Raw genomic sequence first — 14,101 nt, 5'->3', positions numbered from 1 at the left:
AGGTCCAGCTGAAAAGAACTTCCACTTCTCCGGTCATCACCGCTAGATTTCGGCCCAGAAGTGAGATAGAGGCAGTGGAGATCCCCAAAGCTGGACATTTTCTGCCCTTTTCACCCATCCTCCTGGGAGACATGGAAAAATATTAGGCGGGGTAAAACCTCCATGAGGAATAATAATGCCAACCACAGTTACTGATGTGTGCTCACAACCAGACAGTCCCCTCAAGTTCTGACCTGCATCACTACCTGTCCCTGGTCCCTGCTCCTGCCCACTGCGGGGTCTTTAGTGACTTGCACTGCCTGGAATGTTCTGGCATCTTCTCTTCTTGTCTTGCTCCTCCTCCTTTTCCAGATGCCGGACTCACTTTCTCATAGAAACTTCCCTGAAGTTGGACTCCCCAAGAAAGTAGCGGTTTCACTATTCTGCTCTGTGCTTTGATAGGCACCTGGTGCCTGGTAGTAAGTGATCTCTACTTAATAGAACAAATGATGGCAGACAAAGAGAGGCCTTTGAGAAAGACGGGGAGGAGAGTGGGTTACTGTGTGAAACAACTGTGGTCTCAGGGTTCCTTGGGAAGGGAAGTGTGTACTGAGGGACACTGCAGCGTACACTTCTCCAACTCTCTGGAGCTCAGAGCGGGTGGGGGGGACGTATCCAGAGTGATGTGGCTTCTTCGGAGTTGCTGGAGGAAGGTGGGACCCCAGGGGATCGCCAAGATTTAGCAAGAAATAGCATCCTTTGAAAAGATGCCTTCCCTGACTCTTCCACAGTTCGCTAAGTGGTCATGCTGGTCACTTCCTGTTGGAGCCGGAAGGCTGGGAGTTCTTCCTCCTCCTCCTCATCCCTTGGTTCACGGACAAGCACCCACTACACCTCCCAGAAGGGTGACTATTTCACTTCTCTGTTTATTCCACTCCTTTCCCCACTCCTCCCTGCTTCTTCCCTCTTCCAAACCAACGCCTCCTCTCACCTGTCTCCTTGCTTCCTTCTGCCTTTGCCTACTCTTCTGACGCCCCATGCCCACCACCCCTCCCTGACCCTGGCAGCAAGCTGATCTTTTTCTTTTTCCTTTTATTTATCTTTGGCTGCTCTGGGTCTTTGTTGCTGCAGGCGGGTTCTCTCTAACTGCGTTGAGTGGGGACCACGCTTGGTTGCAGTGCACAGGCCTCTCGTGGTGGTGGCTTCTCTTATCGTAGAGCATGGGCTCAGTAGTTGGGGTGCATGGGCTAGGTTGCTCCACAGCATGTGGGATCTTCCAGGACCAGGGATTGAACTCATGTCCCCTGCACTGGCAGGTGGATTCTTAACCACGAGACCGCCAGGGAAGTCCTGCCAGTGACCCCTCCTTTTTTAAAAAAAGAGAATTTCAAGACCCTGGTCAGGGTGTTCTTATGATTTGAAACCATCTTATGGCTCCAAATAACATTTCAGATGAAGGGAATTCTCTGGTGGTCCACCAGTGATTAGAACTCCATGCTTTCACCGCCAAGGGTGTGGGTTCAATCCCTGGTTGGGAAACTGAGATTCTCCAAGCTGCTCAGCACGGGGGAAAAAAAAAAACAACAGATGAATTCCAGCCACCTGGCCTCTTGTCTATAAGGTTCGTGTAAGCTGGCCCTGTTGGTTCCTTGCCTCGTTGAGGCCCACTCAAGCCCTTGCCACTAGCCTCCTGTCTGTTCCTAGAATGTGCCAGTCCGTTTCTCTTATCCCAGCCTTTGCCTAGACTGTCCCGTTCCCTCTGCTGGGCCTTTATTCTTCCCCTGAGGGTGCCTCCTGCTTACACGTCGGGATTTGACTAAGAGGCTTTCACTGACCATTCTCTTTACGTGAGTCCACTGGGGCCTTACTCTGAGTATTACAACATCCTGGTGCTCCTTTTGTTTGCTAATTTGATTATTCTCTGGCTTGACCTCTAAAATATTTCCATAAGACAATGACATCAGGCTACCTCCACTGCCTCCCCTTTGGTCTAACTGCCATCACCTGTCTCCTGGACTTATGCCCTCGCCACCTTTCTGAGCCTCCATCCTCACTGCCTGCATAGCCTGTGAAAACCCAAGTCGACACTTCCTCCCCTACTCAGGGTCTCCTGTAGCTGTTGTTCTCTCAAGGCAAAAGCCAACATCTTCTCATGGTCCGTGAGGTCATCTGTGATCTGTGCTCCCCCATCACTGCCTTGACCTTGCCTCTCCCTGGCCCCCCATTCACTCATCTCCAGCCATACTGACTTCCTGGCTTTTCCTCAGACCTTCCAGGTGTGCCCTGCCCCAGAGCCTTTGCACTTGCTGTTCCTGCTGCCTGAAACTCTCCTCCGTGGACCTGCAGGACTCTCTCAAACCCTCCTAGTTTGGGTTCAAATAGCACCAGACCGCCCTTACTAAAATGGTAACCTATTCTCCTCCAAAAGTGCCTACAACTGCCCAGCTCACTCTTTTTCTTGTTATTTATATTATCTACTCCCTTAATTGGAGTCTAAGCTCCAGGACAACGGGGACTTCTGTTCTCCTTACGGCTTCATCCCTAGAGAGTGGCACAGTGTTTGCCACAGAGTACGGGCTCAACCTTCTGAATGCTTCTTGCCGGCTGTATCTCCTCCCTGCAAAGCTACCGGGGGCAAATAGCAGGTGCTTAATGAATCACGGCCGGCTGATGGATGACCGCAGACAAGGTAGGTCGATTTCCCAGCTACAGCCCAGAAACATGCCCGTGGGGGGTGCTTGCGCGTTGCACCCCTCCCCCTCTCACTTCGCCGCAGCCCCCGCCCCCCCTACCCTGCTCACCTAAGACTCTGAGCCAGGTGACTCCCCGACTGGTGCCCTTGGGGAAGGTGGCAAACTCGCAAGTGTAGTTGCCCTCGTCCTCCACCGTCAGCCCCCGCAGGGACAGCGTGGCGTCCCGCACCTCCAGCTCCGTGCCTTGCCCGGCCCCTGCGCTCAGCGCGGTATTGACGAAGGACAGCCGCTCCTTGCCGGGCTTCGGGCTGGGGAAGCTGCGACCATACAGGGGGTGGAAGATGGCCACGTTCTGTTTGCCTTCGGGCTCATCCAGGCGTAGCCACGTCACCTGGGACACTCGGATTTCAGGCGCTGAAGGCAGCAGGTGGCACGGGAGCTCTACCGTGTCCCCCAAGTTGCCCCGAACCTCAGCAGCGACCTGAACTCGCACATCCTGGGCTCCTGGGGAGAGAGGAGAGAGAGAGAGAGGGGTCGGGGAAGGGCCTAGAAATCCCTGGGCCAGGCAGAGCCATCATGGGAGGGCCCTACCCGCCCACCCCCACCCCCACCCCCACCCCCACCCCCACCCCATCACGGAAATGCAGACCTCAGGGTAATGCAGGCATCTTCACCCTGTCCCAGTTCCCAAAAGGCCAGCCAGATAAGACAGTTTGAGGAAAACTAGGGCCATTTGGGTTCTGGGCTAGCTGTCATAGCATTATGGAATTACTGCTCATTGTCTTAGGTGTGATGAATAAATTGAGATTATGTAGTATTCATGTCGGAGAAGGCAATGGCACCCCACTCCAGTACTCTTGCCTGGAAAATCCCATGGATGGAGGAGCCTGATAGTCTGCAGTCCATGGGGTCACTAAGAGTCAGACAGGACTGAGCGATTTCCCTTTCACTTTTCACTTTCATGCATTGGAGAAGGAAATGGCAACCCACTCCAGTGTTCTTGCCTGGAGAATCCCAGGAACGGGGGAGCCTGGTGGGCTGCCGTCTATGAGGTCGCACAGAGTCGAACACGACTAAAGCGACTTAGCAGCAGCAGTATTCATGTAGCCACGAAATTAAAAGACGCTTGCTCCTTGGAAAGAAAGATATGACAAACCTAGATAGCATATTAATCTTCAGAGACATCACTTTGCCAGTAAAGATCTGTAGAGAGTCAAAGCTATGGTTTTTCCAGTAGTCATGTATGGATGTGAGAGTTGGAGCGTAAAGAAAGCTGAGTGCCAAAGAATTGATGCTTTTGAATTGTGGTCCTCGAAAATACCCTTGAGAGTCCTTCGGACAGCAAGGAGATCAAACCAGTCAATCTTAAAAAGAAAATCAAATCTGCATATTCATTGGAAGGACTGATGCTGAAGCTGAAGCTCCAATACTTTTTGGCTACCTGATGTGAAGAGCTGACTCACTGGGAAAGACCCTGATGCTGGGCAAGACTGAAAGCAAAAGGAGAAGGGGGCGGCAAAGGATGAGATGGTTAGGTAGCATCACTGATTCAATGGACATGAATTTGACCAAATTCTGGGAGATAGTGGAGGACGGAGGCGCCTGGCGTGCTATAGTCCACGGGGTGGGAAAGAGTGGGACATGACTTAGCAACTGAATAACCACAAAGTATTCCTTAAATCAAAAATCTTTAAAGATATCCTATTTTATTTCATTTTTCACTGCACAGCTTTTAGCATCTTAGTTCCCCTACCTGGGATAGAACCCAGGCTCGGCATTGAGAGTGCCGAGTCCTAACCACTGGACTGCCAGGGAATTCCCTATCTTATTGAAGTATAGTTGATTAATTTATTTTTTAAATTTATTTATTTAATTTTTGTCTGTGCTTAAGTAGTTGTGGTGCTTGGGCTTAGTTGCTCTGCAGCGTGTGGAATCTTCCCAGAGCAGGGATCGAACCCTGTGTCCCCCGCATTGGCAGGCAGATTCTTTTTTTTTTTTTTTTAGTTTAATAGACATTTATTCCATTATTATATAGTTGAACAACATCTACACACAGAATAATATGGTTTAAGATTTTTTGAGTAGGAAGGAATTTGGCTCTCAAAAGGTTTTGCAAGCCTGTTTTCTGGAAATCACTTAAGTGGGCCTTTTAAAAGACCCTTGGGAAAAAAAAACACAACAACAAGAAAAATTGGTTCAAGAAAATCAGTAATTAGATTTCAAAATTAAACTCCCTATTAAGATAGCAAACCAAGAACTGGGGCAATTCGTCTTCCGTATTTTCTACACTCAAATACACCCTGGGAAACAGAAGTCTAGTCTACAGGAAGACACAATGCAACGAGCAGAATGAGGCGGTGAGCCCAGCCACAACTGGTGGCCTGCAAGTCTGGAACTGTGAGGCTCTTGAGGGTGGTTTGAGCAGGGATGGGGACAACTGTAGACAGCACAAAGTCAGAAGCCAATTGAACTTGTAGTGACACCAACTACATGACTTTTCTCAGTAGCCTTAAAAAAAAATATATATATATATATATATATTTGTTTATTTATTTTGCCAGGTCTTAGTTGCAGCACGCAGGATCTTTGATCTTCATTGCAGCATGTGGCATCTAGTTCCCTGACCAGGGATTGAACTTGGGCCCACTGCATTGGGAGCACAGAGTCTTAGCCACTGGACCCCCAAGGGAAGTCCTTCTCAGTAGCGTTTTAAGAATGGAGTGACTTGACCCTAGAGAACACTGATTACACTTAGCAATGATACTTTTAACCCCTAAGGTGGTTCATGATGGTCACAAACTAATACTGCAGATAAAACATTTAATTTTTGGTAAGTTTTTCCTATCGTCCTACATTTGAAAGGGATCTGATGAACATCAACCTCCCAATCCTAAATCCTCCTAAAACCTCAGGGCTAATAACTCCCTCTCACTTATCTAATGTTCAATTTCCATTAGTTTTAATCACCAACAGTGTCAATACAACCATTTTGCATAAAGTTCAGTATTCTACAGCTACCAGAGTCTGAACCAGGAGCTTTATGTGAACTTCGGTGGTACCACGGAGGCCAAGGCAATTTAATTTTGGTAAACCAGGATTTGATTCATTTGTGAGAACCCGCTTGCAACAGGTCTATTCAATTCTCTTAAAAATGGTGGCATTACTTTTCGCCTTTCAGAAGCAGCAGTTACATAAATGTAGTATCAGATTAAGCCTAAAACATAGACCCTAGTCAACTTTATTTTTCTGCATATGATCTTGAGAAAGGATCAGGACACCCTTCACAATTCCAAGGAATATCCAACTTAAAACATTGTAGCTGCCAAACTCCATAGAACTGCAGAGCATTGCATCACCCCAGTAAAGCTGCAGGTCTCATCACATACATCAACAAATTTACAGGGTTAAATTTCTGCACTCCTCTTTTATAGAACTTTACACTTATTGCCCAAACAGCATGTTAAACATGGACATATCAACTCCCTAAGAAAGCAAAAACAAAGGCATTCCCCTTATTAGAAACGGGTTACACCGTCACTTAAAGTCTTCAAGCATCACCGCACTCTAACTTCCATAATTTTTCTTTGGCTGTGCCAGGTCTTAGCATGTGGGATCTTAGTTCCAGACCGACGAGGGATCAAACGCGTAGCAGCACAGGGTCTTAATCACTGGACCACTACGGAAGTCCCTAACTTTTATAATTTGACAATGCATTCAATGAAGCAATCTGCAGACAACTAGTTTTAACAAATTAAAAAACACTTTTAACCAGACAAGAACGTCCTAAATTATTTATTAGGTAAGAACTTGACTAACATTACTTATATTAGCGGTAGCGGTGGAGTTGGAGAGTACTGTGCCTTCTCCAAGCTGCACAGTGAGGGCCACCAATAGCGTGGTGGACCTTGTAGCCCTTGCCTGGCCTGCGGCTCTTTCTGCCTGCAGACGTCAGCACCCGCATCTCCCCGTGCCTGCGGACTGGTTTAGTGATCCACTGGGGGTCAGGGTTTCTTCTGATTTATGGAATGGATCAATGAGGATAACCTCAAAGAATTGGTATGTAGAATCTTCACCAACCCAGTAGGAATTCAGGACCCTCAGGGCCCCACAGGGGCATCCAGTGCGCTCCTCCGCAACCGACGGAAGGCTTCCAGCAAACTTGAGCTGGTTGACACCGTGGTAGACAGGCTTGCTGAAAGTGGCACCCTTAGGAAATGGGCGTTTGTAGCCACCGTGGCGCACACGAATCCGATATATGACATAACCTTGCTTGGCCTTGTATCCCAGCCTGCGCGCCTCATCCGGCGGGGGGGTGGGGGAGATGCGGCGAGGGGGGCACGGTGCATCGTGGAAGAGCGGGTGGTACCGCCAGCCGCCAGCCGCGCACCCGGGGTAGGAAGCGCATCACGTCTGACTGCTTCTTCCTCCAAAGCTCCTGGATGTACTCGTCCGCACACATTTCGATTTATTCTGATGGCTGCCGCCAGGCAAAAAGGAGCGAAGCTTTCTCCCTGGCAGGCGGATTCTTAACCACTGGACCACCGGGGAAGGCCAATAACTGATTTACAATGGGTCAGTTTCAGGTGTATAGCACGGCCATTCAGAATTGTCTTCAGATTCTTTTCCTTATAGGTTTAACAGACATTGAGTATAGTTCTCTGTCCTATGCAGTGAGTCCTTGTTGGTTCTCTCTTTCATGTAGTATTTCTTTTTCTTAGACGATAAAGGGTGGATGAGAATTTCCTGGCGATCCACTGGTTAAGACTATGCTCTCTCACGTCTGAGGGCCCAGGTTCAACCCCTGGTTAGGGAACTAAGATTCCACAAGCCGCCCAGCACAGCCAGAAAGAAGAAAAAAGAAGGGGAAAATAAAAGGTGGAAATATCATATCTGCAATGTACTCTGAAATGTCTAGAGGCAGAGATGAGGGAGGCTGCTGGGCCTTTCTTCCAACTTACATGTGTATGTTGGAAACTTTTCGTTGTCAAATGTTTGGAGGGAAAAAAGAATTTTCCAAAAGTAACAAAAACTCAAATCTACGCCAAAAGAAATTCAAAAAAATTTTAAGGGTATGTATTTCATTTTTTTCCTGCACAGTTAATAATCCTTTCTCTCATGTTTCTATAAAACCTACAACCCTCTGAGCCTGTTTTTTTTCTATTAACAGCCTTAGTGAGATTAATTCCCATTTATCCATTAAAAATGTACGAGTCAGTGGCTTTTCATATATTCACAGGAGTTGTGTATCCATTGCCATAATCAAGTTTAGGACATTGTTATAATGCCCCAAAGAAACCCATGTACCCATTATACAGTCAATTGCACCTCGCATCCCCCAGTCACTAACAATCAGTAATCTATTTTTTGTCTAGAGATTTGTCTCTTCTGGGCATATCACATAAATCAAATCATAAAATATGTGGCCTTTTGTATTTACTTTCTTTCACTCGGCAATGTTTTCAAGGTGTACTCAGGCAGTAACATGGATCAGTGCCTTGGTTCCTTTTTACGGCTCAGTAATATTCCACTGTACAGACTGACCACATTTTGTTTATTCATTTAGCAGCTGATGGACAACTGAGTTGTATTCACCTTTCGGTGATTATGAACAAAGCTACTGTGAATATTTCCATGCCAGTTTTTGTCTAAATATATGTCTTTTATTTCTCAGCTCATCATTTGTTTTCTGGCTTTTAAAAAAAATGAACATAAAAATAAATGTTTCTCCAGAAACTTCCACTGGTGGTCTAGTGGCTAAGACTTCATGTTCTCAATGCAGGGGCCCAGGTTCAATCCCTTTCCAGGGAACTGGATCCCACATGCCACATCCCTGACTCTAACCCTATGACCCAACACAGCCAAATGAATGCATTAATAATTTTTTTAAGGTGAATTTTTTTTTTTTTTACTGTGCAAGGCAGTAAATCATGGGGACTGAGAGCACAGACTGTGTGCCTTCGAATCCTAGCTCTGCCACGTACTGGCTATGTGACATTGGACAAGTCGTTTAACCTCTCTGTGCCCCAGTTTCCTCAGCTGTAAGTTCAGTTCAGTTCAGTTCAGTCACTCAGTCGTGTCCAACTCTTTGTGACCCCACGAACTGCAGCACACCAGGCCTCCCTGTCCATCACCAACTCCTGGAGTTCACTCAAACTCACGTCCATCGAGTCAGTGATGCCATCCAGCCATCTCACCCTCTGTCGTCCCCTTCTCCTCCTGCCCACAAACCCTCCCAGCATCAGAGTAAAGAGGAGGGTAATAATGGTGCCCACCTCCTAGGAGTTGCTGTTTAAGGATTAAAGGATGTTTGTTGAGCACTTAGCACACAGGGCCCCAGGAAGCGCAAGATCAGTGCTTGGTAAATAAACATAACCAGCTACGTATAATTACAAGTAGCCCTTGACACCAGCTCTGAGGCAAGGTGTGAGGCAAGACCGAGATGTGAGGGGAGGCATGTGTGCAGCGGCTGGCCTCCCACAGGAATCCAGGGAACATTAACAGTGACCCTAGTGAGAGGGTCCCCAAAAGAAGGCAGTCCTTCAGGCAGGACCCACTGTAGGCCCTGCTCAAAAGAAGCCATCAGTGAGAGCCATGTGACACACACATCACCTCGTGGAATCCCTACATGTATCTTGCAACTCAAACCCGGGGGGGGCCACCTTGAGATATGGGCATCCTCCCCTCTGGAGGGACCACACTGCAGAGTGTCATGTGTGGGACCCTGGAGCAGATGGCTGGGGGCTTCCTGCTGGCTCTGTGCCCTTTTAGATGGGTGAGGGTTTTTTTTTTAATAGTTATTTATTTGGCTGCACCAGGTCCTGGTTTCAGCATGTGGGATCTTCCATCTTCACTGTGCCATGCGGGATCTTTAGCTATGGCGTGGCAACCCAGCTGCGGCATGCGGGATCTAGTTCCCTGACCAGGGATCAGACCGGGGCCCTGTGCGTTGGCAGCATGGAGTCTCCCAGCCACTGGGCCACCAGGGGAGTCCCCGGGTGACTTTGTTTTGAGCCTGATCTCCTCCATCTGTAAAATGGGAATGTTTGAGCAACCCTGGAGGGTCCCTGGCGACGAGGCCATGGCATGATTTTCTCCCGTAGGTTTCTCAGAGGGCAGGCACAGCAGGTGAGTCAAGCGGGGCAGACAGCCACATGCTACCGGCCAAGTCCAGCTCCCTCAGTTACTTTTGGCTCAGGTAGCCTAGTTTCTGAAGTGACCTAGCAGCACAGAAAGGTCTGGAGGTCAAATCCAGACAAAAATCAGGATATGAGACCCTGGGGGCAGCAGTTGGGTGGAGCTGAGGCAGGGTCACCCCCTTGCCTCAAGGTGACAGGACCCTGCGTGGCCCCCAAAGGCGCTAAGGATGGGATAAGAGTTCCCACAGCCTCTGACCCTTTTGAGCTGGGTGTGGAGGGATGGGAACTCAGTCAGGGAAAAACACCCAGGCCAGTGTGAGCCGCAGAAGAGACGTAGGGTGGGGATGAGGGTTTAAGTTTTCTGCTTGAGTTAAGTGGGAACCATTGAGGGTTCTTCACTTGGAGAAGAACTTGACTAAAGCAAAGATTGAGAACTTCAAGGGCTTGAGTGGTAGAACCTTCCTGCCAGCCATCCTTTTCCAACCTATGCCAACCAGTGGGCAACAAATAGTTGCTCAACACGGTGACCCCAGGTACTAGAGAGTCAGTCCCTGAGGACGGGAATTTGTCTATCTTGTTGCTTACTGTATCCCTAGAGCCCACACCAGGGAGTGGTTATAGTAGGTGCTCAATCAATACTGTTGGGGAAAAAAACAACAAAAAAAAACCTGTTGAATAAATATCAAGATCTGTTCTGGCTGTACATTTCACAGATGTGTCAGGACAAGTCCTCTAGGAGTTGACATTCCAGGAGAGGGGAGAGGTTGCACAGACAGTCGGGTCGGGGGGCAGGGCTGGGGGTGGGGGGGAGGACCTAAAGCAGGAGCCTGACCCAGCTGAGGGGAAGGGCAGGAGGGCTTCCTGGAGGAGGAGACCCTTCCCAAGGGAGCCAAGCTCCAGCCCATGGAGCCCTACACCTCGCTCTGGGTCACTGGGTCCCTTTGGGGACTCAGATTTCTTGTCCTAAGGAAATCCTGTGGCTGCCAGTTGCCTGTCTTCTGGGGAGTTCCCTGGTTGCCCAGTAGTTAGGACCCAGGCTTTCACTGTCGTGGCCTGGGGTTCACACCTCTCTTCTGAGGGAGGCTGTCCTCCTGCAACTTGAGTGGCCCTGGTAGCTTCAGAAGATTAAAAAAAAGGAAAAAAAAAAAAACAATTTTGGGGATTTCTTGGCAGCTTAGTGGTTAGGACTCTGTGGTTTCACTGCTGAGGGCAGGGGTTCAATCTCTGGTTGGCAAGCCTGAAATAAATGAATTAACTAATTAAATAAAAACCCCCACTTTTAGCTTCCTGTGGGGCAAGCTTCTCAGGAAATTTCTTTTATCACCAATACTGTCCTGGATGGCCATACACCCTTCCTCTTTCTGGCTAGCCCTCAGCATCCCCTCACCCTGCACCCATCTCCTCATCTCACACACCAGGTTCTCATGACCCTCCTGAGCTCCTGGAGGGCAGGAATTCTTTGCCTGGTCTTGTTCACAGGGGTACCCTCAAGACCTGCACCAGAGACCTGCTCCTGGTAGATGCTCCATACATGTGAAATGAAGGAGGTTCTAAAATTCCAAGGCTCCACGATCCCCATTCTAAACGTCTCATTTTGAATGAATGAATAGCATGGTTCAGCCCCCATATGGTTAACGGCCCATCTTTTAGTTCTTTCCACCTCAGTAAAAGGTTTAGAATGGAAGCTTGGGAGTCATATCTGACTCCACTTTTTCTCTCTCAACCCCCATTGCAATCCATCAGGAAATCCCATCAGCTTCTTCTTTAAAATATATCTTCAAGTGGACCAGGTCTGACTCCTGTATTACCCGTATCCTGGTCTAAGCCAGTGGCATCTCTCCCCTAGGTCATCCCACACACACCCCCTCCCTTGCCATGGAGGGCTGCAGGTGCCCCCTGCAGTTCCCACATGCAGAGAAGGGTCTTCTTCTATGGCTCTTTCCTCACTCAGAAAACAAAAAAAGCTCAAGTCTTTACAGCAGCCCACAAGGTCCTGTGTGACCTGTGCACGTCCTCTTTCTGACCTCACCTCTCACCCTCTCCCCTTGGCTCACCCTGCTCCAGACATGGCATCCTCCTCACCATTTCTCAGGCATGCCAGGCAAGTCCCACCTCAGGGCCTTTGCACTTGCTGTCCTCTCATCCTGGAATACTTTCCCCTCCCTCGCTCCCTTCAGATCTTTGCTCTGGGGCGTTCCCTGACCACCCTAATGATGAGAACAGAAATTCCCTTCCCGCTAGAACATTAGTTCTGGGGGCAGGGATCTTTGTCTTGAAAGTGTTAGTCCTTCAGTCATGTCCGACTCTTTGTGATCCCATGGACTGTAGCCTGCCAGGCTCCTCTGTCCATGGAATTCTCCAGGCAAGAATACTGGAGTGGGTAGCCATTCCCTTCTTCAGGGGATCTTCCTGACTCAGGGATCAAACCCGGATCTCCTGCATTGGCAGGCAGATTCTCTGCCGTCTGAGCCTTGGTTCCTGCTGTATTCCCAGAGCCTAGAAGAGTACCTGGCACACTGTAAGATGTCCAGAGATGTGCTGAGTGAATGAATGAGGTGGAGATGGGGAAGCAACAGTGCATTAGATGACAGAGGCTGAGGCTGAGTCAGAGTTTGGGCTTTTTCTTAGGGGCACTAGGGAGCCATAGAGAGTTACAGGCAGGGGGAGGGACAGGGTTAGATTTGTGCTTTAGAAAGAACCCTCAGAATGGACTGGGGCCAGGCTTCAGGGGCCAGGGCAATGGGGATGGAGGATGAACTGGATTGGAAACACATTCAGAAGTTGGAATGGTTGGGACACGGAGGCTGACCAGCTGTGGGGCAGGGGTGGGTGGTGAGGGGAACAAGGTGTATTGGCTGATGCCCAGATGTTTTGCGTTTCAGGCAGAGGCGGGAGAAATGAAGCCAGGAGGAAGGTTGGCCTGGAGTTCAGGCCCTAGTGTCCAGGACACTGTTGGGCGGGAGCCTGTGCCCTGGCCTTGGCCAGAACATGGTCAGCAGCACAGTGGGGGAGGGTGTGGCCGTGGGAACACCAGCCGCCCTCAGCTTTCCTCAGCGAGCCAGGCTGGTGACAGCTTCATGGGGTGTCACCTGGGTCCCCAGACACACTTCCCCTGCCTGTGGCCTGGCATGCCAGGCTTCCTGTGGTGGCAGGGCAGGGGCAGCCCAGGGCATTGTGTGAGCCCAGGGGAATCCTTTGGGCGGGTGGACACAGAGACCCAGAGCCTGAGACCCTGAGATCTGGGGAGGGGAAATCAGGGCTGAGAGGAAGGGGCTGGGGGCCTGGACTCCTAGGTTCCTGCCTGCCTGGCTGGCTCCTCCCAGCTTGGCTCACCCTCTCCAGACCTACAAGGTATCATGACCTGCCCTCTGACCACAGGGTGTGGCGGACGCCAGCTGGCCCTTGAAGGCCAGCGTGCTTGGAGTGCTGGCCTCAGCTGCTGCCTTAGCTACCTCCTTAATTAATTAATTGCATTAATCATGGTGCCCACCCCCACAGCGGACATCCAGGAGCCGGTTTGGTTGCGTGGGTTGGGGGGGCGGCGGGTGTTGTTGAGCAGAAGCAGCCAGGATATCAGGCTGTCTGTCTGGGTCTGCACTTCTTCACCTGCCTCCCCCAGCCCACCTCTCTGATGGTGGTCATCACTCAGCTCGGGGGATGGTCATCATTCCCCTCCCTGGTCTGTGATTTTCTGCCTTTCTGCAGGGACTCCACCCCTACTGAAGGTCTCCCCTGTGGAGTCTGATGCTTCTGGGGGTGAATCTCTAGGACTGTTCTTCCTGGCTGAGCCCCTCAGACAGAACCCCAGCCCACCGTTCTGCCCAGGACAAGTTTACACCAAAACACTGCTGTCTCTGAGACTCTGGCCCTCCTCTCACAGGTCCTGTCTCTGACCTCTTGTGTCTCTGTCTCCGATTCTCAGGGTTCCCAGTCTGCCCCTCTGTGTCTCCCAGGAGTTCCTAGTCTCTGCTCTCTATGTCTGTCCATCCGTCTCTCTCTGAAAGTTTTATTGAGATACAGTTCCCATACCATATGATTCGCCCATGCAGTGTCTCGTTCAATGACTTAGTAAATTCCTACATTTGTGCCTCCATGACCACAATCAATTTCAGGTCATTTTCACCAGGCCCAAGAGACCCTATCTGTGCATATCCTCTTTCTTCTGTACTCCGACCTCTGAGGTCTGGATCTTCTGGGGCTGGGGGTCTCCTTGTGTCTGGGCTCTAGCTCCCGGCACCGATTCCTGGGGTCTCTAATCTCTCCAGGTTTCTGGTCTCTGTCTCTCAGGATCTC

General features: G+C 49.8%; 1 protein-coding gene and 1 pseudogene across 3 annotated transcripts in view; both read right to left on the bottom strand.

Annotated features, from left to right (window-relative positions):
* The window catches only part of NECTIN2 (nectin cell adhesion molecule 2), a 33,162-nt gene that overhangs the window by 15,589 nt on the left and 3,472 nt on the right, over positions 1–14,101 (bottom strand). For all 3 annotated transcript variants that reach the window (XM_069551052.1, XM_069551050.1, XM_069551051.1), the window contains exon 2: positions 2,781–3,176. In XM_069551052.1, coding sequence (XP_069407153.1) covers positions 2,781–3,176 — 396 coding nt within the window. The remainder of the gene's footprint in view (positions 1–2,780; positions 3,177–14,101) is intronic.
* Positions 6,450–7,211, bottom strand: LOC138418984 (large ribosomal subunit protein eL15-like; annotated as a pseudogene).

This window comes from Ovis canadensis, chromosome 14 (assembly GCF_042477335.2).
Source record: "Ovis canadensis isolate MfBH-ARS-UI-01 breed Bighorn chromosome 14, ARS-UI_OviCan_v2, whole genome shotgun sequence".
Taxonomy (NCBI): Eukaryota; Metazoa; Chordata; class Mammalia; order Artiodactyla; family Bovidae; genus Ovis; species Ovis canadensis.
The sequence above is the reverse complement of the archived record's forward strand: the minus strand, read 5'-3'. Positions and strand labels throughout refer to the sequence as shown.